Consider the following 27,652-nt stretch of genomic DNA (forward strand, 5'->3'; position numbering starts at 1 on the left):
TCCAAATGGGTCATAAATTTTATGTTGAAATAAAAGAAATTTTGACCTTTTTCTCCTGATGGTTACTCCTGATTTGTTTGTATTAAGCCAGACTTCTGTGCTCTTTATTACTGCTAAGACTGGTCTAAAACTGAAGAAAGACTGACTATTTCCAGTCAAGCTGACACCACAGAATTTATGGGAAATTAGAGCTGCACAAATATGTTATCCTCTTCCAAAGCATTAAGTTAACAAAATGTTGATTCTATGCCTTTATTTGTTCTTTATCCTTTGAAAGAAATGGGGAAAGACATCAGACTTATAAGCATTTTGAAATAAAATGTTAGGCCTGTAAACCACAGACTGGCAAGACAATAAACGCACTTATAAAATTTCTTCTGCAGTACTTACAAAGTGAGGAGAAATCACACAGCTGACCACACTGCAGCTACTTAATGCTGCTATAAATAGATCATAATAAGCATGTGGTGTATGTGATTGTCTGTGCTGATAAATGAAAGGGTGTGAATTTTTCAGCATCAGTGGAAAGACAGGAAAAAGAAAAAAAACCCTCCTGATTGCAGCTGCAAATGGTAGCAATTTTTGCTTCCTGCATTAATGAATGTAATTCATGTAACACATATTACATCATTCAACAGCAAAATTCTCACATTCAGTTCACAGACAAAAAGTATTTTAATTGAGAATATCAATGAGTAATGACAATCCACTTTCAGAAAAAGCAAAGAAAGACACTTCTTTGGCCATGTAGAAGGAGCTGTGATGCAAATATATTTTATCAGTGTAATAAATTCACTTTCCTAAAACTCTTTACCAAAAGAACATCCTTAAAGACATGTTCTGGTTTATTTGTCTATTTTCTGTTTCTTACCTTCCTTTATGTGCAGTACTTGACTGCAAACCTGCATTTTACAGTCTCTAGTGATTGAATCACTTCATCTTCTATAAACATCACAAGTTCAAAGAGCTTTCAGCATCTGAACTCCAACACAACATACAAACTAAAATAATTCATTGTCTAGAGACCATAACAAATTTTAATGTGCATTTACAGAGTAAACAGAGGGCTGAAGGGGGTCAAACCAGTCAAAGTGAAGATATGCATTACAAAATCCACACATTACTGAATTATAAACTAAAAAGTGGTGTTTTGTCAAAAAATGAAATAAAGATGCTTCTTGGTGGCACCACATATAGATAATATTAAAAACTGGCTTGCAGGAGGACCAAAGTATGTCTACTCTGAAGTTATATCACACAGACTGTAAGCAATTTACAGAACTGAAGTTAGTTTTGCATATACAGGAGTTGCAAAATTAGAGAAAACACACTGAAATATAGAACGCACACACACAAAAAAAAGGATGTATATATATAAACCTCCACATAGTCATCAGGGGTTGGCCTAAGTTGGTACTTGCCACCATTGAACAAGAAACAATCAGAAAGACCGGAAAAAAAACTCAAAGGGGGAAAAGAATAATATATTGAAAAGCAAAAAGCAAAAAAAAATCTCAAAAGAAAAATATCCTCGTATGTCTTTCAGAAACAACATCCCCTAGTCTGCTGAGCTGCTTTGTAGAATATATTTTCTCCTCCCTATCCCTCGTGTAAAAAAAAAAAAGAAAAAAAAAAAAAAAAAGGTCTTTTTGATAAAGATTGTCTGTATTCTATTTATGTTAAATCACTCTGGTTTGTTTCATTATTTGGCCTCTTTTTGCTTCCAGGCTGGAATGGTTCTTTCAGCGTAGGAAACCAAATGTCATCCAAGGTTAATTCTGTAATACTGAGGACTTGCAGGCCAACCCCTGAGAAGTCAAGGATGAGGCTTCTCCTTGCCGAAAGAAAAGGAAAACTAGGTCTTGCTGTTACAAAATGTTTGATTACATCACACCAGTTCTCTTCAAATAAAATATCAGTGATACGCCAAAGAAAATAAGATATATCAAGAAAACGTGGTATCCTCTTCTTTTTTATAATATTTATTTCATTTTATTTTATTTATTTAGTAATTTTGTTTGTACTTCCTGAAGAAGGTGCTCCTTGTGTAGAGATTTAGAGTACATTGGGTGCAGAGTGGTGGTTGGAGGTTAGGGTCAACTTTGCTGTCCGCTCCGTGGATTTTACAGGCGATTTGCTCTTTGCTTTAAGAAGAGAAAGTGATATTGGAAAAAGTCAGCACTTTTAGATTAAAGCAAAGCACCCTTCACAAAGCCACAAACAAGAAGCAGGACAGAAAGTCCATGGCTTGTAGCTATCCTCGCACCTGCGGAAGAAGTTATAAGATATTCGCTCATCTTGCAGATTTCCAATGCTCCTTATAAGGCTGTTTTAAACATATACATTTATTTATTTAATTAGCTCGCCAGGTTGGCTCTGGTGCCCATGAATGTCTTGGCATGCACTGCAAATAACAACACATACAAAGCATTTCAGTCCCAGGGAGGTTTTTTTTTGTTTTGATTTGTTTTTGTTTTTGATTTTTTCTTGTCTGTCTTTTTATACAATATTATCTATGAAACCATAAACCAAGAGGAACAAAGCCAAACACCTTCCACCTCAGAGTATTCTTTACAAAATCATTTCCAGCATGACATCATTGACTGCTAACATAAAAGTCATCTAGTGGCTAAAGAGTGGGTTTTTTTAAACCAGAGGAGATACAGGCAAATGGCTGTGCTATTTACAAGGAGGAAACAGACTGCCAAAAGGTTTGGACTATTTATTTTTGAGAAATTATATTACCCCAGACTTTGTTTTTTTTTTAAAAAGCTATAAAACAATGGTCCATATAATTATTTCTAAACCCATGACTTTATATTTAGTATGCTAGTATAATAAAACCATTTGGGCTAGACTGATTAAACTGAAATGTTCATACAACAAGGGCACGAGTATTTAGTTGTCTTACATGTCAAGTCTCAGTGCTTGATAACTCCCCATATCATCTAGAATTACATTCAGAATTTGAAACTAATTACTTGAGGTCAAATCTATAAATGCAATTTAGTAGCACTGTATGTAGAAGTTCAGATTATAACAGGTCGATACATGATTAATAGATTTTACATCTGTGTCTTATATTTGAAAATTATAAATATTATTGATGGTTAGAGGCATCAGTTCTATAACAGGGTAACAATGGTGTTATAAGCAATCCACAATAACGATGGACTTGTAATAAATTGTTGTTTAATTTTGTTTCTTTTAATCTATTAAGCATGTACAAGAAACGTATCATGTAATGTATCATGTAATCATGTATCATTTTGTAAAGAAGTTAATATTAAATTAAATTATGGATTTCACTGCAGCCCCCAATAGCACATTTATCTTATCATAAGGAGTATACACAATGAAAGCAAAAAGCAATCCAGGCAAGTGCTCTTTTTTTAAAATTTTCAGATATAACACCATTTTCTTTATCTGCTCACTGTAAGTGAAGCAAGAAGTATTTTTGTTCCTATCTTTAGTAATTTTTTTCTTCTTGAAATGGGGATTAAACCAAACCACAGATTTTAGATAAACACTGCTTGCTTTGGCAAATACATGATGTGATGTTTCATATGTAGTGGTTGCCATAAAACACTTTTAGTTCTCTATCACATACACAAGACCTTCTAAGTAATAGTGATATTTCAATTATACATGTGTGAACTGAATTGCTAAATAAATATTAACTTTTAAATGAAAACTTGTCTCAAAGACATTACTAACACTTTTCCAAGTCCAAGGGAACTTTGAGCTTAGTTTCTACTGAAAGAAGACATGAGTGGGAAACCTACTGTTCTCTTGCCCATCTGATAACATTACTTGTACTACACTGCTGTAGTTTGCTGTGCTTCTCAGCAAACTGTATTACAAAACTGTGTTCTGTATTACAAACAGCAAATGCACAAGCAAATTTGCTGCAACTTTTTCCTCTGTGTTGTTCTCACACAGATAGTATCTACGATCTTGAACTCAACAGTTCAATTTCTGGTTTTGGTTTTATCGCAGCATGACTTTGATGCTCTCTGTCTGCAAAAGCTGTTGTTTGACAGATTTTTATGAAGGCTTTTCTTTCCCTAACGAGGTTAGCAAAACTTAGTTAGAATCTTTGTTAGTGTTAGATCATTTCCTGATGTATTAAATTATTTTTACTTGTTTTATTCCTTTTTTTTTTTTTTCTTTTTGACAGAACCAAGGAAATATGTCTCAATACAGCTCTAAAGAGTCCTTTGGAGATACATTTCATCTAAACAAAATAGATGTAATGGAACTTGGAAGAATCTCATTAATGTATTTTAAAAGAGTTTTTAAAACAAGTAATGATGTAACAATTTGAGAATTTTAAGCTGTAATGTGCAGAAGAGAGAAAGTATGATATGAAGTAAGTTTAACTTAAAATATGTGACAGTGGGAAAAGCAGCACCATATTTGCAGACCAAATATTCTCTGATTTTTGTTTTAATTTTGCTTTTTTCAATAATTCAATCTCTAGATCCCCAAATTAGGGGGTAATGTATAATGCATACACAGAATCTTTTTATTATAATATTCAGTTTCTGCATAAATCATGACTTCAATTCATTTCACATGTTCTACATCTATGTTCTTCTCTAAACAGCAAGTTTGTTTAACTTGCAAGGGATTTAGATTAGAGTACATGCAGTAAGTGCAAGCTAATCAATTCTGAAAATATTGGAAAAAAATAGGGGAAATAACAGCTAAAACAATCTCTGTTTCTATGTGAAGAAAGAGGCTATTAGGATTGTTGGAAAAAACTGTAATAGACAGCGTCCTCTGCAAGGTTTTTGGAATTGGTTATTAGATCCTAATCTGGTTTAATAGTTTCCAAAATGCTGTTTAATCCAAACAGAGAAATTTTTGGTCATATATCAGCCCACATAAAATGGACTTGCAATAGACAGTGACACATATGGCTATTAAGTGTGCACTCATCTTTTCAGTGATGCTTTATGAAATAAAATTGAAGTTTAAGTATACTAAAGCTTCATCTTTCTTTTCCAGAGCCAAAGTATTGTATTTTTTCTTTCATGGACTTAGTTTGCAACAGTGAAACCTGCAAAGGTACAACATGAACATAGCAAAACTGAAAGCAGCTTTTTCATATTTTTTTCCTTTTGCTGTTCTGTCATTTTTGCTCATATTTTGTTTTTCATCTTGAAAAAAAGTGACAAAAAGTATTCATAGATTTCCACTTTGATTTAGAATCTGGAAGTCATAGGGTGCTTAAATCAGAGACTCAATTCCACTGTATCCAAGTTCAAACATCCCTGCAGGTGTGGTTTTAGTCTACCATTCTGACTACGAATCAGAATGGTTTATATGAATGAATAGTATCACCTGAACTGTGAGCATTTTAATGTAAGTTAAAAGCTGTCTATGTGGCTGTGGATTTGCTAAACTGATTACTCATTATCCCACCATTTCAAGCATTATTTTCTAATTAACATAATGAGAGCTAAAACAAATTTTATTGCAGGTCAACAACACTGGGTAAAGCTGGACTGCAATTATGTAATCCTCAAAGACAGTCACTCAGGAGAAGAAATGTCATGTGATGTATGTGTGTATTTTTTCTACATTATTAGTTAAACTCCACTTGATGTGTGGGTCAGACATTCTCACCACTGTCACAGTTTCACCTGTCAGCCACGGGGATCCAGTTAAATTCTTCCTGTGGTATGTAAATCCCCATTAGTTGTCTTTTATTTCCTGCTTCTAACATACATCCAAAAGGGCAAATGTCTCTGAAATACTTCGCTTTCTCCTGTAAACAAATGCTATGCTGCCAAAGGCATGTGATGGTAAGTTTTTGTGCAACAGCATAAAAGATTAGTTCATGCCATTACAGTATTTGAAACTATGTTTTATTCAAACTTATAATTTACTTAAATATTAGGAACACATAGAAAAAAAATAGTCATAAATAATTGTGACCCTAGTGTTTAAAATAAAATCTCTGTCACAAATGCTTGTATTTCAAGGCTGATAGTGAATGAACCCCAGAGCTAAACATCAATTTTGCCCTGTGGATGAAATTGATTTTAGAGTCTCTAAATATAAAAATAAAGCCATGAGAAGTTATAAATTCTTAGTAAAATGCAACTGGCCAAAACTGCAGTTAATCGTTCCATGCCTGAATGCAATCAGGCATGATCCCTTGCCTTCACTAAGATATTGATCAGACAAAATTTGTGACTGATACATGGGATTTGGGGATGCAAGCAGAGAAGGTTGAATAATTTTGCCTATTTATTTTTCACAACTGGATGAAACACTGAATTGTGAATAAAACAGCTGCCTCAGGAACTAAAATTTTAGCATCTTCTATTTGTAAGAGTGCCTTACATGGTAAAGCACACAGGGTCTCAAACAGTTTGCATCTGTCAGAATTGAAATTTAGCAAGTTTGACATTCCTTGTGCTTACCAAAGTTTAGGATTTCTCTGGGATGTAATAGCATCCTGCATTCTGAGCCTCAACACCTGTCAGAGCCTCTGAAAATTGTTTCCTTACAGTTGTGTGTACAATGCACAGTGTATTCTCATACAAAAAACAGAAGGAATCCGAAAATTCAACAGCATTTCTTTAGTACTTTATGAAACATATAAGTTTAGTTAGGGTATATCCTTTAAGTAGTTTCCTTTAAGTAGTAGCCCACTGATCACAGGAAAGAGTAATGCCTTAGTAGAGTCTTGGCTTTGTGCTGACCAGTACAGGAGAAATACAGCCAGTCACACCAAAGTTCATCCCAAATTCTCTGTACACATTACATTAGGCCAAAATATCAATGCATATATTTCAGAGACATATATTTGGTCTGTGATGGTATGAGTTAATGCTGTTGTTCTACTGATTTCTGAAATCACAGAGGTGTTGAAACCTTGAAAGTTTCATTTTTTCAGAAATTTGTGCTGAGATTTTCTATCTTTAAGTGCCTGGTTTTGCAACATTTATCTTTGCTTTACACTGAAATAATCTTCTTGTCAGCCCCAGTTGAAACCACACAAAATCATAATTTTGCATTATTTCCACATAAAGTAAGTAAAAGTTCATGTGACATCTGCCTTAATTTTACTGGGGACATAAATGAACCATAGGATTACTTGGAGGATATTTGCAGTTTTATTTCCATAAGGGTATGTAAAACCAAGTATGGCTGATTTTATTTGAAATTTTATTTGAACATGTCTCACACAGGTTTTCAATAAATAGATTCTTTCCCTCTGGCCTACCAATTGCTATCATTCTTATTCCTTTGAAATGCATTAATCACAATTGTGTATATATCTTCTATAGTGATGGGATAAATATACCCACACTCAGGAAGAAATTTTCTTATCCACAAACATAAAGTCCCCCTTTCCCTATTTGGGGGAATGACTTCACAACTGTGTTTTAGGGCTCAGTTGTCTGTGTTTGATTTTGGGGAACTGAATGACTGAATGAAGATGAGCAGTAAGTATCATTCATATCCAATGAAGACCCTTTTACTTAGGCTTTTACTCCATCTTTGTCCATTGGCTGTACAGTAATAAGCTTAAAATCATGAGATTTGTTCACCACATACTGCAGAGGTTAAAAGAATTTGTCTCACACAGCAGAAGAAATTTAGAACAGGTTATGTATTTTTATGTATTTTTTATTATGAATTTTCCTGATGTCTACTTAGACTTTGCTTTCAGCATGTAGCTCTGTTCATCTGATATCTATTTCTTTTCTATTAGTGATGCCCAGAAGAGGAGATGAGAGAGAGAGATGAGATTCTAGATGGATGCTTAATCCTTAGCTTTTACTAGATAAGGCACCCAGAGGTGTTCAGTCTTTTAACGGGGGAAAAAAAATTAGAACTTTCCAACCCTGAACAGAGGAGAGCGTTCCTCCAGAAATCTGAGCCACTATAACTTCTGGAGCCCTTTGTGGCTAAGGCAGGTCACAGCCCTTACCTTCCTGCCAGCTACACCTCAGGTCATGTTCTAATGCAAACTTGAGATAGAAATATTTCGAAGAGAAAAAAAATAGAGGAGACTTCAAATATTGGTGGCATGTAGGAATAATGATACTTGGTTTCAGGCAGTAATCCAGAACAAGCCATAGTAAAACTATAAAAGGACAACAGCAGTATAAAAGGAGAAGAAAGAGGAGTGGCACTTTGAATGACTTCTGCATTTTCACAATGCAAAGATGAACAGAAGTAGAATTAACAGTATAGTGGTGTGAAATAACCTGGAATTTTACATTCAGATCACTTTCTACATCATTCCTGACATTAACTCCTACCTGGAGAAACATTTAATTCTTGTGATTTTTGCCTTTCTACTAGAACATATTTGAGAGTCATCATTCCCTGTTTAATTCTTAAAAAAGTGCTCTTGTTCATATCCCATTCTTTAATCTCATGAGCAAGGCTTCCTAATTGGGCCATCATGCACTATGAAGGAGCTAAGAGAATCTCTAATGTCTTTTTCAAAGATGAAAACGAGATCACCAAAATTATTCAATCTTGACATCCTTTTGCCTTAAACAGACAGGAGGGAGGTGTGAGATCCTTAAACATACAATTAAAATGGGCAGCTCATCAACATTGATAGATGTTTGTACCTTTCTAATGAAAACAGCCAAAAGTGACTGTTGAGTTTGAACATGGAATTTCAGAATTTCAGAAAGATTAACTGGATAGAGTACTTGACTTAGACAATTTCTACACTTTCCCTGACTTTCTCAGGAGAATGACATTTTGCCTACAGTCACAAATGTCCAAACATCACGCATTTGTAGCAGACATCCTTTTTTCTCTTCCTTCCTTTAAGTGGTGTTTGGACTTGTAAAGTTTTAAAATCTTTCTACAGGTATAAGTAATGCATTGACTTCAGCTGTTTCTATTTCAGTGAGAGAGTAATTTTTAGGAAAATGGTTGCTAAAAGAGATGTTTGCATATAGTCTGTGAAATATCAGTGTTAGCTATTTAAATAAAACTTGTGTGAGAAGCAGTCCAGGAAACAATGTCTATTGCAGTAGTTCACAGCTGAGGGGGAGGGGTGCAAGCTTAACCAAATGCAATTGATAATTGTTAGTGTTTCAAAACAACTGGCTGTAGGTTTTTTTGACTGCTCTTATCAGCACTGGGCACTTTTCCTTCTCATTCTTCTCTTTCATCCTATCTCTCATAACCATGGGTAAAAAATATCTTAGAGCTTTTTGAAGTGTGACAGAAAAAATATAAAATTATGCATATGTATTTATCTGTATGAAATGGCTGATTCTAAAGCAAATGCAGTTTTTTCTGACTGTTCTGTTGTAACTTATCTTCATCTTTCATATTGTTATGCCCTATACTGAATGAAGGTGGAATTTAGGCTGTTAACAAAAATACTTGAATTGACTCTTTATTTAGTAGCCAGCTTGTGTTGTTGTAACTAAACATGACTCCAACACAAAATGCTCAGCATTTTTGTAATGTGTATATAAATGTGTGTATACTTGATATATGCCACATTTAATTAAACAGTAAAAGGAACCATTTTTGAAAGATACCATAAAGTTACAACAGGACTCTTATTTGAAGAAAAAGAGAATTGCACTTGTCTTTTTGACCCTTTGTTTTTTGTATCTTGTTAATTGTTTCATCTATTGGAAAGAAAATTTAAGTGGGTGATACTTAATATTACACTATCATATTCACCAGCACTGTCATGAAAAACATATACAAAGAGGGCATTATAAAACAGAATAAAAATTATTATTCTTTGTAACTATTTCAATATGTGACATGCAGTCCCTCTTTTCTCATTTTTCACACCTAGACTTAGGCTTATGTTTGACATACAGTCAACCCTGTCTCCTTCCGTTTATATCATTTTATAAGAGCTATTTTCATGGAATTCAGCTAGGTTTCCACTGGATTAATGTGTTTTCTTCTGTCTCATTCCTAGATGGTAAGTGTTTTGAGGCAGGGTCCATTCCTCTGATCCTGTTTGCCTGGTGAACGATGCAGTTGTTATAGAGATAAGAACAATGTCTCTGACTAACACAGGGTGCCTCTGTCTAAGAGCTATGACTCACAAGTTTTTAATGGGCTTAGCTGGAGCCGTTAAGGATGATAGTGCCTCCATCTCTGCCTCCCCCCTCTTATGGAAATTAAATCCCCAATAGGAGAAGTGATACAAGCAAACCCCATGTAATCTCTTCACCTATCTCGATTTAAGAGCTCTGTTTTAGTTTAACAGCTGTCAAAGATGCCATTATGACAATCTGGAGGCTTGACACTAGGAAAGCTGAGCAGTGGACACCTATTTCCTCCTGCCATCCAGATTTGGGGCAATAACTTCTGATTGGAGCAAGACAAATACTTTGTGTGGCAACACTTTGAACTGCTAAAGCTAAATCAGTGTTCATAATCCAAAGCATTCATCCTTGTTATTTCTGTTTTGCAAATATTTTTTTAAAGGATGCAAATAAAAATTAAAAAAAAAAAAATTACCTCTACAACCACAGTACACTTGTTTGAAAATAGTGGATTGTGAGAATGAAGCTCAAAGTATTTTTCCGGAATACATCTGAGATGTGGGATCAATCATAACCCTGAAATATCATTAGTCAATATTGAAAGACTCTTCAGGTAAAAGATGGTCACTGAATAGTAGATATTGAATGTGTAGTAATAATTCAGAAAAGTACAAAATAGATAATTGACCTGTTTTCTCAGCATTTCAGGCACAAACCTATGTAGTCATATTATCTAACATTATAATTTTACTAAAGGGCCTTGCATCCTCTGAATCTATAGCTCCCTGTGAGACCTACTGCTAGTTTTTGGATTCATGATTGATTTATTGTTGCCGCTTGACAAAACATCTTCTTTTCAACTCTTTCCTTCAGTAGCACAAAGTGAACTGGAGATGGACACTCCATCTTCTGTAGTCCTGTTGAAGTCATTTTTATAATCCTTATTGCCCTGTATTTTTATAATCCTTATCACTCTGTGATTTGGTGGCCAAAGTCTTCAGTCAGTGTCACAGAAAACAACAGCAGCTGAGGTAATAACAGTAGTAAAAATAGGAATGGCAGCAGAAGCAGCATCCAGATTTTTGCTTTGTATTTTTGTTGGTTGATGAACACACAGATTGAATGTTTGAAGCGCTGTAAACGGGACTGTGCAAATAACTTTCACATTTTTATTCACAGAAAATTAGGTGGCTTTTTTCCAAGATAGTAGCATTTGTGAGTAGGTGGGGGGAACAAACTTCAGTGAGATGGATCTGACTAGAACACCCACACACAGACAGGATAACAATTTGCACTGCCAAAAAGTACAGTGGCAACTTCCTTATGATAGGGTAAAATGGAATTTGGAGTAGAGTCTTCTCTTCTCAAGGTAGGCAGCAAGATCATTAGTTGCTCTTCAAATACCATCCAGCTTCATCATCAACAAAGGAGAATTAATTGATTATTACTGTAGCACAAATATAATATCTGGAATATCTTTGAAACTTTTAAATGATTTATTCAAATATAAAATCCCACTTTAGGGAGTAAGAAAATAATGAAATTGTTGAGCTTTCTAGCTACTCTAGGCAAAGGTTTCAAAGGGAAACACTTTAAAAAAGTTGATCAAAGGTGAAGAAAAAGCACACAGAAAAAGAATGAAGCAACAAAATCCATCATCAAGAATGCCATCTCCCCCTGAATCTGTGAGCTGAAAAGAGCAGTTTTCAGGTGTTTTCCTTCCCTTCATTCAGTTCCCTGAAACCTTCACTGTCCTAAACCTTTTCCAGTGGTACAAGCAGGGCAAAGCTTCAATTCTTCTAATTCACTCTCACATAATGAGTAGAAGAGAATTCATGTTCATCCTCATCCTTTAGCCAATTTCTTTTGCTATTTTAGATGAATGACATCCTTTAGACTTCAGCAGAGTTGTATCCGTTCCAGCCAGTAGATAATTGCACCCATTCTTTTTCATTTTATGTGATGCAAAGGATTTTCATAATGAAGTAGGGCACCATAGATGGGAAACTTCCTGCTCCTCATTTGAAAAAAGCGAAAATATCCTCTGCTTTGCTGTATATCTGTCAAGTAACAAATGGGTTGTGTTCTGAAGCAAGGAAATCCCATCAGTTATTTCAAGAGCAGGCCCTGTCACATATGTTGCAATCTCTGATGACCCTGTGCAATCTGTCTGATTGTGAAGCAATGAAAAGCAATTTGAGTGAGCTGACAAACAAATCATACACAGCTTCCCCCCACCCTTTTTTTTTTCTCTTCTTCCTTCATTTTCTTCTCTTTTTTTACTGAATGTGTGCCTACCTGCAATCTTTCCAGTGGTATTTACCAAAGAAAGTTGTATCAGCATGTAGAACAGAACTACCGTGATTCTGCTATTCTGAGAGCTCTTAAGTGGTCTCCTACCAGATTTTTGTATGTGAATTTTGTTCTAAAAGTAATGTTAGTCTGAAAGGCTTATTTTAAGTGCTAAAAGAAAGGAAGACGTATGATGAAGTGCTTACGTAACAATGACAGACAGTGAAACACACTAGTAATGTTAGAATAGGAAAGATCTCAGTACATGTGCATTATATAAACTACAATTCAGATGGGTAAAGAGCAAAATTATTTTCTTAGACTTTGTACATTTCGTTTCAACTATGTCTGTTCTCACATGACTGGCTTCATAAAAGAAAAATAACTAATGCAGCATCCAAATACCATCATTTTTACAGAAATATGAGTTACAGTGATGCTGTCATATTTAACCTCAAATCCCATTATTGTCTCAAGAAATTTCAGAATTATTTTCTGTTTTGATTTATTGTTAGTGTTTAACCATGGGCATAAATAAGGTTGAAAATAGTATCTCTGATTTCAGAAAGAGTATGTTACCCAAGTACTCAGTCTGATATGGGCATGTGGGATTGCAGAACTGCCCAAAATTATAGAACAAAAAAAGAGAAACAAGTACTGGCTAGTAATTCCTTTCTCTTCTTAATTCTCTAACTGGTGTTTTTATAAGCAGGATAGAAATTAATAGAAATTGACAGTGGTATAGTATCAGTGACTGGCAATGACAATGAGGGATGGTTTACCAAAAGTAGATAATGTTGTGCTTGTTACAGGAGTTAGGACTGCAGATACACCAAGAAGAGTTTGTTTCTTGGTCTAAATGAACTGAGCATTAGGAATGGGATTTTAAGTACTTGTATGTATTTTGTTCTATCAATAAGTACACACAGAGTAGAAATTAACATGTGGGTTTTTTAAAAGAAACATAAGGCATTATTGATTTGATTTTTCATTGGAAATGCTGGCCTTAAAAAACAAAGAGTGGAGGGTTAGCTGCTGTAAAGATGTTGCTTTGTCAATGAATTTATTTAGAGCATATTAGCATATCTCAGAAGATGTTTACAGTTTCAAGGTCAAGAGCTAACTACTTATGAGGCCTATTTCAATTAACATGGTTTGAATTGATTTGATTATTTTGAGAAGCTAAAAGAAGTAGAGCAGCAGAAAAAGGGAATAAAACGAATATTTCAAGTAAAAACAGAGGTTGCAGTGTATACAGCTGTAAATTGGAACAGTGGTTTTGCAACCATTTCTGAAAACAGGTGAATTAGGTTCAGAACAAGAACAAAACCATCACTGGGCTTTCACTTTCATGAAGTCCAAAGGAAACAGAAACTTGACTTTTTGCTATCCCACAATCACAGTCATGGCTGGTGCCTCCCAACCTTATGGGTAATCAGTTTCTAAAGAAGTAACAATGAAAGCCAAAGATCATTTTAGGGAAGAAAGCAATAATGGTGGCTTTCACCTTGGTGGAGGCTAGAGCAGACATTTTGTTCCTTTGCTTTGAGATGAGATGGAACATAAATTAAAAAGAATAAAAATCCCAACATGGAAACTGGTTTATATCCTGAAAGATGCCAAACTGGACATAAAATTTGTGCTTAAAATAGGTTGATGATAAAAGTTTCCTAGATTCTCTAGACAAGAATGGAGAAAGAATGTCCTCAGTTTATCAGTACAAACAGACTGAAGAAAAAAATTATACTTTTTTTTTTGCATTCGTGCCTGATGATAAGCTTCTCAGTGTGATTTATGATGCCAAGAATCCAGGTGATTCTGCTTAGGTAAGTACCACCTTCTCTTTTGAGTTCCTTTTCAAGTCACTTGTTGGAACTCTGCCACCATCACAGGAAGTTTTGGCATGTAGATAGGTTAATGGATGAATTTGTTACTTCATAAAAGAACAAAAAGTTGCTAGAAATGTGCAGAGTCTGTATATAAGCAGGCAGAAAATTGACTTAATCATCACTTCTTCATTTGTAATTCTCTGAGACTGCTCTTCTTGAGTCTGAAAAGCAAGTAATGGCTTTGAGCACTTTAACAGAGCATTGGCAGAACAGAAAGAACTTGGGGGATATACTCATTCTCAGCACAACAAATTCTTCGGCTGGTTTTGTTGCTATAAATGTTGAGTGATTTGAATGCAGGCAGCAGAATTAGTTTAGATTTGTATCCATGAAACAATGACATTTGCTGCAGCTTGGAGATTATTTACCTTCCTTTCACGTGATTTCATTTAAGCTCTTGGACCCCATTTAATTCTTTAGAACTGCAAAGCTTTGTCACACCTCTGTACTTTTACCTTTAAACTAAGATAGGTTGTTATGAATTATTCAGGGAAAAAAAATGTCTGTCACTCCACTTGCCTAGGACATTTTCGGAAGTATGCAGATTACTCTGTCAAATTACTCAGATTCCTATTAAGCTGTGACAAATTACTTCATTTGCTGCGGCCCATAATTATGAAATGAAAGGGTCAAGCTGTGTTGGCTTTAACTTCTGCTTTCCTGACTTTTTTCAACTTTGAGATAGTCATTTAGTGTTTCTTAGTATATTATATGAAGACTCTCTGTGGGAGATGTTCTCATTATCTATTTCTTCTTCTTTCCATTATTGAATCTCTATTATGGTTATAGTAACAAATATTTTTTTTTTACATACACATAATATTTTTCAGAGCAGTGCAAAATACCGAATGGGCCTTGTAGCACTTTAATTTGTCAGCTGTGGCTATACAGCTCCCTGACAGTTATCACAGATGTTCTTACTTTTGAGCAAAGTAAGAGAATAGCAGAAATATATGTTGGGACGTGCTGATGTTTTTAAATGGTAGTGACTGTAAAATGCTTTTATAGAGATACGTAGTAAATATCCATTGTTAAGAAATAAACAAAATTCTGCAGTGTACTTCAGGCTAGGAGGAGTCAAGTAGAGTGTTATCTACCTTTTAAAAATGAATTTTGGGGACAAAATAGTCATATAATCAGAATCCATTTTTCATATATTAGTAGTTGAGTTCTTCAGCAGCAGAAGAATATAGAATATTCTATATTGGGAATATAGAATTCCCAATAATTCCACCGTGTCATGTTTCTCTTTGTTGTAAATGTATTTCACAATAATCTGTGAGCAGTAAAAATTATTGTTTGCCAATAACTGCATACCAGCTCTCTATAGTGGAGAGTACTTGATACAATTACCTATAGTTATTAGTACTTTTCTCTTAAAAATAGTGCTGAAGTCAATGTTTTACTCACCATGAACAAACATCACAACCTGTACCTCTTTCAAGTACAAATATCCACTTAATTATGATACCTTTGTATTGGAACATCTTTTTAAGTTCTAGCCTGGATGGATACATTGCTTACATACAATGTAATCACACAGCAGTCTTGTGCATGCATAAATATGGTTAGCATGATCTTACAGAGGGGAAGACTTTCTCATTTGATAAACTAAGGAGATTGTGTTGATTCTGTATCATAAAAAGATAGACTATTAACATCTATAACGCCTCATTTCTGCTTTCTTTGAGGTCTCACAACTGACATATCCCCTCTTCACTGAAGTTGCTTCTCTAAGTTAGGTAAAGCTAAAACTTCCCCCTTCCTTGTGCTCCTGTGGGTATTTCTATTACTGTAGAACAACTGTAAAATTGAATGAAAATCCAAATCTCACCACAGCTGGAAGAGCCAGCTCAGGATATTCTCAAGTAAAGGAAAGCAAACCTTGCATCTCAACAGTTGAACTGATGTTTAAAATCTGATGTCAAAAATATCCCCTATCATTTGTGGAGCAAGTGACCATTAAATTGAAATTAAGCATATGGATGATTTCTGGTACACTTTTATTTCTTCAGTACATAAGCTACACCTCTGATGAATCCAGCATTTGTCTGTACTTTGTCATAAAAAATAACTAATAAACTAAATTATATTTCATCTGTTTAATTTTTAAATTATTTTTGATTAGGTTTGCCTGTAGTTGATCCACATTAATCTTTGCTCAACTAAAAAATTAAATATTTTTTCTTTTAAATGAGGATCTTTCCATGTAATAACCTACAAGATCTCAAATAAGAAATGTCCATTAATCAATAAAGATATTGGTTGGACTAAGAACATAAACAATTCTATAGAATAAATTATATGTCCAAAATGATTTAGTGGATTAGCTGCTCTGTCCACACTTTGGCTGCAATGCAGTATAGTCTGTTGCTACAGATTTCATAAACCTCTGACTATTTTAATTGATTTCATGTAGAATGGAATAGAAAGCAGAGTTTTTCCTTTATGGAAAAGTCTGCTGCTTTGAAATGTATGAGTCCAATGGAAAATAAGAAGTATATATATTTATCTGAAAGGCAAGTCATGGTAAAATGGTGGTTTAAAATAAAGTGAAATAATTATTTTCTTCTAATAGCTTAGATAGTTTTGAAAGAGCTTAAAAATGAAAGTGGCTCCATTTCAGGGAAAGAAAACTGAATGTAACTTAAATAAATTTTAAAAAGTATATACAGAGTGATAGTATATGCATCACCCTTTTTAACAGCAATAAGAATTTTTATATGAATAATACAGATTGTTCCAATCTGTAAGGAAATACATATTCCTTATTAAAAAATCTTTCTAATTTGTCTCGGCTGTAACTTTGAAGTGATTTCACAAGAGATGTGCTGTGAAATTTGTTGTATTCAGTTTTTAATTTAACAACACACTAGCAGAAAAATGATGCATCAGTTAATTAGCTTCCATTACATATTTTAAGGTAGGTTGTGATTTTGTGCCTTACATTGGCCCTCAGTGTAAATACAAGTAACTCAGTAAACCATTAAACTTGCAATTTGTTTTTCCAGAGGATATTTAAGTATTTACAACATCTGTTTTTTATCTTGTCCATTTCTCTATTGCCATCATACAGAACTGCACCTCCTGTATGTTCATGTACCTTTGCATAACTGTGAATTTTACAGTATCAATGTAGAAAATGAAGACTGATGTTGATTATAAATTATGTATCCAATGCTGAAGAAACCCCCAACAAAATGTATAGAATGTTAATTTCTACGTGACAGATAATAGAGGCACTGCTATTTTAACCCTTGGTTCAAAGCCAATGATCAAGCACCTGAAAATGACAAACACACATTCTCTGACACAGCCATGGTCTTTTGAAAGCCTACACAAGAGAGAAACTACCTGGTCTACCTAAGGTCTGCTTAGATTTAGAAGTCAAGTTCTTTATGAAAATAGGATTGACAGTGAAAATAAATTAACTTTAACAAATGTTGAAGATATGTTAGGTGACTGGTGTAAAATAACTTAGGAAGAAACACATCTGGATGAGTGGTTTATTTAATTAATCATGCACAGACATTTTAAAATGAGATGAGTCATTCGCTTACATACCCCTGTCTCTTCACACACCCTACAGGGAAAACTAAGTTTTGATTTGAGAGCTAGCCTTAGGTGGGTAAAACTGGTAGAGATAAAAACCACGTGTAGAAGTTTAGGGTTTTTTGCTGCTTCTGCTCAGAAATTTATTCTTCAGATTTTAGGAAGTAAAAAGATAGCAGGAAGAATAGAACCAGAGAGAAGGAAGAACAAATGAGCACCATACTCCTCCTAGTCACAATTCCTGGTTACCTTATGGTTTAGCCTCCTTTTACAAGCTGGTAAGCAATCAAATGAAAGCTCAAAATGCTTTACCATACCTGATTGTGGACTTTGTTTGGGGATTTTGGCTGCTGCTTCGGGGCTGGAGGTGGCACGTACACGCTGATTGGCAGAGTTGTGGATGCTACTTGGGACAGCTGCTGAGATGTTTTTACGAGGTTTCATGTCTTGCAACCACATGGGGGATGCCTCAAAGGCTTGCATTCGCCGAGAGTGGCTGTTAGCATTGACTTTGAGAAATGCCTGTGCCTTGTATTCCTGAAGGTCTCCATAGTTGGCATCGGTCACCCTGCACTCGTACAAGCCTTCATCCTTTTTCCTCACTTTTGAAATCTGCAGCTTGTGGGAGATGTCATTCCCTTGTACTTTCACTGTCTGCAAATTTTCCAGGGGCGGGGGAGGAAACAGAGAAAAAAACATTGTCATGAATTTCTCTTTCTTAGGAAAAGGTCTATGGGCATAACACCAATTTACTAAATGGTGTGATTGTGCTTACTGCAGGGAAGTTACATCAAGGATGAGTATGGCTAATTGTATCTATGAGGATGCCTGACATCTTTTTTCCAAATCTGCTTAGATGCTTTGCTCTGAAATCTAATTAGCCTCAGAAAAAAACCCCAAACTACCATGTTCATTCCAATTAATTGCTTAAGATCATGAACATTCTTAATGAGATTTCTTATGTAAACTTAGTATCTGTGCACTTTATTGGTTAAACCTTTCCAGTTAGTTGGTTTTATTGAATAATTCAGTTTCTGAACTAGTGCATTAACAATTTTGTTGCAGATGTTTGCCTAAATTTAAACTATATAAATTTTAACTACTATAATTAATAACTATTTATTAGATTAGCTTGTACTCTTCACTACATTGAAACTATATTTTACATTCAGTTTGTCTTCTTCAAATGTGTCTAAACTTTTGGTAGGGTTTTTTTTTTGTTAATGATAAAAAGTCATATTGTCTCAGGTTGTTTCTTTTGTCTTGTTTATCTGTGTACTCATTAGAAGCACATATTCAGAATTGTTTTAAGAGTTGTGAGCTAAAATAAGACTCCTGGTTTATTTTTAATTATATCTAATATCTGAGACCAACATAACATACTTTTAGTTCAGATAATTAAAACACACGAGTAAATTATACATCCAGAAATACGTGATAGGTATTAAGAGGCATTGGGAAAAGTTAACATAGATTCCTTTCTGTATGTTCATCACTTTAGAGAATTTGTTTTTAATTAATTTTCTATTACTCTCTATCTGAATTAATATCTGTTGCCCCACAGGATGCAAGCTAAAAGGTGGGATATAAATCTTCAGCTTTGAAGAACTTCTGAACCTGGTTTACTTCCACTATTACATAAACATGGATGCAAAGGTTGCTTTGTGTCATACCAATGACAGCCAATAAGGAGATATTAAGATTATGATGCATGGTAGATCACAAAATTAGAGAATTGCCAGATTGAAGCTAGACACTTGTTATTGGGGATTGTACAATATACTGCCTCTGATAGCTTTGCCTGCTGTAGTAACTAGTGTTGGCAAGGCACCTATTCTGCCTTCTTGATAAATTGAAGAGCAATAGTCGTGAATATGTCATTGCTTTAAGGTATTGGATGGACTTTATAGCCTGTTGTGTTGTACCCAGCTCTGAATTTATACTTGGCAAACTGAGTTGAAAGTATGGATTACATACTTACAGGCATAATGTATGCAATATTAATTGCACAGAAAGTGCTGGATAGTTATTTAAAACATATTCAATAATAATATATCTCTACTGAACAATTCATTTTCAGCAAAAGGATTAAAGACAATTCATATGAATGGAAAGAGGATTGGTAGGTCGTATTGTGCCTTCATTTTTTCCTATGCAAGGGCCACAAAGTTAACGGTGCTGCATAGTCCTGGTGAGAAACAGAATTGGTTTTGACTTCTGCATTTGAAATTTAGAAATTGTTGCAGGCAACATATATGCATGTTTTTAGTTTGTGCTGCTGTATCATTTAGAACAAATAGAAATGGTGTATTTCAGCACATATCTAGCATTTTTAAAAATATTTATTAAATAGACATAAATGTACTTTAGTTTTCTCTTTATAATGATAATTTACATTAGCACTAATGGAGCTGTGTATGCCTTCAAAAAGAAAAAAGGTTACATTTGTAAAAAGTAGATAAAAAGTAGATTTAGACATCTACATAATGTTGACTATTTTTATTACAAATATAACATAAATGTTTTATGCAACCTTATAGGAGCACTGTAAATACCTTCTCATGAATTATTATTAAACATAATGAAAGAGATCTGTAACTTCAAAGATGAGACAAGCTTTACAGTCTATATTGTGTCTCAGTTCTTATGGACCACTTCAGGGATTTCAAATGAGCGAGTATTGATAAGGAATGAATTTTATGCTAGCCCTGTGTCTAGGGGAATAGTATCCAAGGGTGCCTCATGGGAGCCTCACTTGTAAGACCATCTACAAATGCAACTGAAGAAATGGTCCATGACACAAATCGTTTCTAGCTGATGGTGAGAAGTATCCCAGAAAATGTAATTGTGGCTAGAATATGTATTGTATTGAACACAGCATACCTAAGTTTTCATTTATAAATGCCCTTCAGCTATACTTAGGTGTACTTTGACCTGACTTAATTATTTGTTTTGTTATTTGTAGGCATCAAAAAAACAGCAGAGTAAAGGATTTGTCAGAAATTATTCCCATTTATTTGTTGCTGTCTTAAGTTTTGCTGGTACTTAAAGCCTTGTCTTCAGCTAAAAAGCACTTCCAAAATGACTGTGCTAGAGAAAGGGAAAACTCCTCTGGGCTCAAAGGGAATATTCATGCTGCAATATCTGCTGTGTATCTGTGTCTTTCCACTGCAGTGAGCACCACACCATCATCCCACCACCATACATTTCTTGGGATGCTGAGGGAGGAGGATCTGACCTATTCTGAGGTCAGAAGTAGCCTTCTGGCTGTGCCTGACTCAGGACATGAGTCGGCTGTGGAAAGCATCCTCTCCCTGCAGGGAACCGCTGGAGGGGGAATGGAGCAATGCTGCTTTATAATTCTGTTGAGATAAGATTCTGGTTTAATCTCCAAGCAGCAGATTGGTTACTCTGGTGTCAGAATCGCACTTTTGTAAAACAGAGTCTCAGTGGCGAAGGGTTGAGATTGCTCCCAATGGGGAGGTTTTCTCCAAAGCCTTTCTTAGCTTTCTTTCTGCCAGCGGGTATGGACCTGAGAAGACACCCATTTAAGCAGTTGCACATCCCGCTAAAGGAAAGTGCAGTTTCATGGACAAATTTCAGCCTTAAAAACAACTTTGGAGTGCTAAGGCAGACTCAGCAGTTGCCCAGGGTAAGTGAAAACAAGAAATTCAAGCATGGATGCAGACTGGACTCTTCACAGGGTACAAACAGGGTCTGCCAATGGACTTTGCCTCGGCCAGGCTGGTCGATGCCCCCGTGTCCAGGGGTGTGGGGGGCTGCATGAGGAAAAGCTGTCCTGACAGCCTTTGCCAGGGCCGTCAAGGAATAGTCACAGAACTATAGGATCAGCTCATTAGGTTGGAAAAGACCTTTAAGATCATCGAGTCCAAGCGCTGAGCTGCGGGCTGCGGGCTACCCGCAGTCTGCGGGGCGGATGGGGAGGAGACGCGGGGCAGGAAGAGACCCGGCGCCCGGAGGCGGGGTGGGCCCTGACTGGGGAAGGGACCCCCGGCCGGCGGGGACTGCCCGCGCCCTCCTCGACACTTACGCTGATCTTCGTGCCGTCGCTGTCCAGGTCCCGCTCGGGCAGGAACTCCACCTGCAGGGAAAGGAGCGCCGCCGTGGGTCTCCGGCCCCCGCCCCACTGCGCACCCCACTCCGCGCCGCTCCCGCCCCGCCGCGGGGCCTGTGGAGCGGCGCTCCACGCCTGCCACCTGCGGGCCGCGCCGGGGACAGCCGGGGAACACCGGGGGGCAGCCGGGGAACACACAGGGACAGCAGGGGGACAGCCGGAGAACACCCAGGGAACACCCGGGGCCAGCCCGCACGGGCGGCCGAGGGGCGCAGACCCCCGCACCCTCCGCCCTCCGCCTTCGCAGGGGGGTCTTTTGCCGAGGCCGGGTGAGGAGATAGCAGCGGCCATAGGGAGGAGCGTCCCCGGATGGCAGTGTGAGTGGACAGGGCCCTTCCTGTCCCACTCAGAAGGATGAAGTCACGCCGCAGACTGGTTTGAGGTTTTTACTTCGTTAGGGGCATGGGTTCCGCCGTGCCTCCCCCGCCCCCTCCTGCGTGTGCCCTCCTGTGGCAGCTGCATACGGAGTTAGGGCTGCCAACTCGACTGCGCTAGATGGAAATTGGAAGGCACGTGTAGGATCTTGACACATGGGAAATGCAAAATTCCCACAAGGAGCAAGCTTTGAACAGCTGCTTTCCAAGGGAAGATAAAATAGAGAACAGAAAAAAAAAAAAAAAAAAAAAAAAAAAAAAAAAAAAAAAAAAAAAAAGAGAGATGGGGAAGTAGGAAGTAGACTTTGGAAAACCTGTGTGGTTTTGTGAACAGCCCTAGCTGCATCATGGAAGTGACAGGCACCAAAGCCACCAACCCCTGAGGTGGGCATTTTTCTCTGCAGGTTCCTGCTCTTATTTCATAGTCAAAATTAAGTCACTAGGGAGATACAGGACCTCTGTCTGCTCCTTCCCTCTGCTCTTCCCTTCTTTCCTTCTTCTCTTTCCTCCCCATTCTTTCTGTAGCATTCTCCCGATGGTTTTAGGACCCCATGGCAGAGGATCAGTACCTGAGTGCCTGTCACCTCAGCTCCAGTCTCTTGGTCCTCAGCTGCCCGCAGAAACCACCACTGGATTTCAAGGTACACCGAAGTAGAGCCACTTTGGAAAGCACAAGACATCTCCACATTCTGCCCTTCAGTGGCCGTGACATTTCGGGGAAACTCTGTGAATTTTGCTGTAAAAAAAATGCATAACACGTTGCTACCTGTTAATTGTTTATGCTCTGTTTCTTGTGTCGTCTTTTTTATTGTTCCCTCCTCTCCCCCCCCTTTTTACTTTATCTGTTTCTTTTCTTATTCCCACTCCTTTCATTTTTTTTTCCCCTGAGTTTCCTACACATCATCTTCCTTGGTTTTTCTCACACTCAGGTATGTTTTTCCTCCCCTATGCACAAATCCACCCTCTTTACACTCTCAATTCTGCTCATGGGAAAGCTATAGATCCCCCTGCTTGCTCCCATGAGCTGGTGAAGTTTCACATAATTAGGTCCAAATACCCTCGGGCATAATGCAGTATTTCACCAGACTCACTGAGGGATTTTGTACAAGACCACTTTAGGAGAGGGAAAAACATCATACTGATTTATTGTTTTTGTAGGGCTGAGATGTAGACTTGTAAATTGTTAAACGTTCCACAGCCAGCTGAAGCAGCTGTTGGCACAGGCACCTCTGGGTACTCTTCTGAGTGAGTGTTACAATCACTTGTCAAATGTCCTTTTCAAAGGCTTTACATGACTTAGTCAGATTCTGAGAACCTCTCCTTGCATAATCAGACCAAAAATCAACTCACCTTCTGTTTCTCAGTCCCAGCAGACACTTTCTAGAACTAACCTTCATATGTGTATCTCAGTCCTTCAACAAACAGGATCTGCCCATTTCAGTTTACCAATGCTAGGTATAAAAGCTAATGCTGATAGACATTGTCCAAGACATCGGTAATTCTGTAAGTCTCAGTCTTTACTTCCTTCTCATCCTTCCTATCACTCACTTTAAAATTGTGCAACATAATGAATCATGATAGTCAAGTGAGGGGGACTGCAGACAAACAATCTAATAAATAAATGCTGTGGTTCAGGAAGAGGAAAATTTGGAAAGACTCTGCAATGTCTCTGTCTGTTATGAATTGCTACAGATTGACTAGAGCATATTATGATCGGAAGGAAATGTGATGCGAAAGAAATATTGCTCATTGTCTCCTCCCCTCTCCCCCTCTCTTTATACAGTATTCCTAGCCAACCTGGAATTAGTGGGATAATTTGGTAACCAGTGTTACTTCTCTTTCCCCTTACATTTGTGCCTGGCAACAAATACTTACAAAGCTTCAAGCTTGACATTCCACGGTGCCCCTTTTTCTGACCCCCAGCCCCGCCAGCCAGCCACTGCTAGTCTCCGAGCTAAACTGCCAAAAGGACCGTGCATTTTGTGTGTTCGGGGCTAGTAAGTTTGTTTTGGGTTTGGGGGTTTTTTGCGGTTTGCTCCTTCTCTCCCCTTCTGGTCAGTGTGAGTGAGCGACGCGGGGAGACGGAGGGGAATAGCGCCGGCCTCCTCCCGGCGGCCCCGCCAAGCGCAAAGGCGCGGGGAGCTGCGGGCAGGGGCGGGCGGGCAGGGCGGTGGGAGGGGGCGGCGGGCCGGGAGCGGGCGGGCAGGGCAGCGGGATCTGTCCGTGGTGCTGTCGGCGGGATCTGTCCCTGGTGCTGCCGGCGGGATCTGTCCCTGGTGCTGCCCGCGGCGCCGCAGCCTCGGGGTCCCGAACCACCGGCTCCCGCAGCGCCGGGGCTGCTTGAAATGCAAGGCGCGCCTTTCGGCGGAGAGGGAGGGAGGGAGGCGACGGGGGTGGGGGCGGTATTCAAAGAAGTCGATTTTGTCCTTTTTTTTTTTTTTTTTTTTTTTTTTTTTTTTTTTTTTTTTTTTTTTTGTGTGTGTGTGTGTGTGGTGGTTTTTTTTGGTTTTTTTTTGTTGGGGGGGCTGAGAGTGGTAGAAATGCACATAGTCACGGAATAAGAGTAAGGGTCTCACTCTGAGGATTGCAGGATAATAGGAGAGGAAAGGGAACGCAGCACGAAAGGTGACTGCAATATTTTAAGAGAAGCAGTAGGCTTATCCAGCTGGTACTTGGTCTGAATGCAATAATTATGCATGCACGGGTAGGTGTTTATTGTATGCAAACATGCCTGTATAGCAACATCACAACCCAAACATATGCATGTCCATTCCCCAGCACCCCTTCACTCTTCTGCAAGGTGCCTGCTATTTCCCTCTTTGCATTTAAGTAAAGGAAGCCTTTCATATTTCTACTTTGGGGAAACTTCTCATTTCTTTTCCTATTTACAGACAATTTTGTCTGTACAAACTAGATGTAAGCCTAATGCTTGGTGCCCTCATCTCTTACATATTTTTGTTGTTTTCCTTCTTTTTCCCCTTTCTTCCTTTCCTCACCCCCCCTCCCCACCCCAATCCTGTTCTCAGTCTGTTTTAGCATAGCAAACCAGACACACACATATTTGACAATAAATGATCTTACCTTGGGTAGAAAGTCCTTGTTGAATATACATAACAGAAAAGAAAATGAATCCAATATAAGCTAGAAAGATCCCCATCGTTCCAAGATGAAGAAGTCACATCAGGGTAAAAAAAAAAAAAAAAAAAAAAAAAAAAAAAAAAAAAAAAAAAGCCAAAGGTGTCCTCAAAAAAGAAAGAACTGATATATAAGTGTATGTATGTGTTTCAAATCTCTGAACAGAAAGAAATTTGCAATGTTACAAAAAGGCTCTGTATAGTAGCCCTAGCTGCGACACTGGCAGCATTCTGCTGCTCAGTGGAGCCTTTTTCTTTGAGAAGAGCGAGTATTGCAATACAGTGTGGTTCAGATGAGCTGTCTCAGGCGCTGTGTTGCTTGAAGTCCAGATACAGACTAGAAAAAAACACAAACCGTTGAAAAGTGGGTATCAGCTGCCTTCTGTGCCTTTTTTCAGCTACCTGGCAGCTTCGTCCAACGTCAGCTCTTGCTGCTCAGGATGGCGTGATGACTGCCCTCCCTACACACTGATCCAGCTTGGGAAGAGAGGAGTAGGGGAAAGAAAAGGAGGGGGAGTAGGGGGGGAAAGAGAAGTCTACTGTGCTTGTATTGCTACAACTTTTCTTTCTAATGGCTGCGATAATGCCTTTAACCCTTCCCTCTCCCTCCCCATACTCTATGCCCCTACCTGTTCTAACTTCTACTGCCTCTGATGCTGGGGTAATCTGTGATTTTTTGGTGGGTTTTTCTTTTATTTCTTTAGGGTTTTTTGGGGGTTTTTTTTGGTTTGTTTTGTTTTTGTTTTTGTTTTTTTTAATAGCTTAGAGGAAGTATCTTTCTTTTTTGATGTAATCTTCGGTCTTTCATCCCAAAACATTCAGTGGCTGAGAGGGCAATGCAGTGGTTTGATTTTTCGTGACTTAAGCTGTTTCTGTTTTCTCCTTTTTCTTTCCCTCTTATAGGATCTGAAGGGAAAATAGTTATTCAGTAATCCTGTCGCACTGCTATTGCCTGCTCCAAATAACTATGCTTCCAGCATCTTACATTAAAATTACTTCATTTTGTCTTCAAAGGCAGATAAAGAGGAAGATACTTAGAGTGTGCTTAGGTTGCATTATAGACATTTCTACAGAAAAAATATTTAGCTAGATAAAAATGGATTTTTATATCTTACAGATTACTCACATTAATGGATACATTTATGTACACCAGAGTAGGTGTTTACAGTATATTAAAGAATTCTTCCTTCTGCAGTGAATATTTTCTTCCTCATTCCCTCTTTTATGCCTATGTATATTAATAATGTTCAGATAAGAGACTAACCTTGACTGTGTTAGGTATTCAAAACACCCTGAAACACATCTGCACTGAGAGAAGTTCTCTGGCTGTAATCGCCCTGCTGCTTGCAGTAAGAAGCCATCTAGAAAGTGCTTGTTGCACTAAGAAATCACCAAATACCTTCTGAAGGCTGGGACAAAGATTAAATAGAAACTGAAAAGAGCACCTGAAAATCACTCAGACAGCCAAATAGCTGAACTTAACTGCTAATCACAAACTAAAAACAGCTACAAGATGGTACCAAATTAAGAGACTTTTATCTGCATAGGCAGTATGTTTTTCTGGAACAGGACAGGTTCTGTCATTCTGGCAATGGGAGTGCAGCAGTTGCACAATGGCACAAAATGCAACTTTCACCTTACTCACTGCACTAGCCAAATTATTGTATGCATGTAAGACATCTAACACAGCTGCAGAGGTCTGTTTCACAGACTAATGATATCTGACTGGAGAACGATCTTTTGGTCTAAATTTTTTTTTTTTTTTTATAATTGTTTGAGTTCTCATTTTTATTTATGAAAATAAGGGAGCCATTTCTCCATGGCATTAACCTACTCCACTCATAACTTAAACTTAGCAATAATTCTGAGTAAAAAATTAATACAATAAATTAAATATAATTTATATTATTAAAGTGATCCCCTAAATGGGAAAGAATTGTATTACTTGAAAGATTTCCTATTAGCACAGAGATTTAATTACTTTAAAGGAGGTCATGATGGATATATTCAAAACCAAAGAAAGCCTGTTAAACAAAACTAAAGCACCAGTCTTTGAAGGTGGTAGACCTAAATTAACAGAAATAGTCAAGGTTTGTCAGTCATTCAATGATTAAATACACACTGTAGAGATCTTTACAGGTTCAGACTGTGAATGTTTCAATAATTTCTATAAAAGAAATCAGTTCCTTTTCAGATGGGTAGCCAAAATCCTAAGTCACTCCTGAAAATAAAGGCTGATTATAGGATTCACTTCAAACCCATG

General features: G+C 37.3%; 1 protein-coding gene across 3 annotated transcripts; it reads right to left on the reverse strand.

Annotated features, from left to right (window-relative positions):
• Window positions 1-517: 517 nt before the first annotated feature.
• On the reverse strand, window positions 518-27,652 carry VSTM2A (V-set and transmembrane domain containing 2A). Of its 3 annotated transcripts, none has more exons than XM_063399173.1 (5): window positions 25,337-27,652; window positions 22,825-22,991; window positions 21,798-21,848; window positions 18,064-18,400; window positions 518-2,266 (listed from the first exon to the last, which is right to left on the reverse strand). In XM_063399173.1, the coding sequence occupies exons 1-5, from the start codon at window positions 25,410-25,412 to the stop codon at window positions 2,190-2,192; spliced, it is 708 nt and encodes a 235-aa protein (XP_063255243.1). In that variant the 5' UTR covers window positions 25,413-27,652; the 3' UTR covers window positions 518-2,189. The 3 variants fall into 3 exon arrangements, with proteins under 3 accessions (XP_063255243.1, XP_063255235.1, XP_063255228.1); XM_063399165.1 differs by having other exon boundaries at window positions 520-2,144; XM_063399158.1 differs by lacking the exons at window positions 22,825-22,991; window positions 25,337-27,652 and having other exon boundaries at window positions 574-2,144; window positions 21,798-22,240.

The sequence above is a fragment of the Prinia subflava genome, chromosome 1 (genome assembly GCF_021018805.1).
Source record: "Prinia subflava isolate CZ2003 ecotype Zambia chromosome 1, Cam_Psub_1.2, whole genome shotgun sequence".
NCBI classification, from domain to species: Eukaryota; Metazoa; Chordata; class Aves; order Passeriformes; family Cisticolidae; genus Prinia; species Prinia subflava.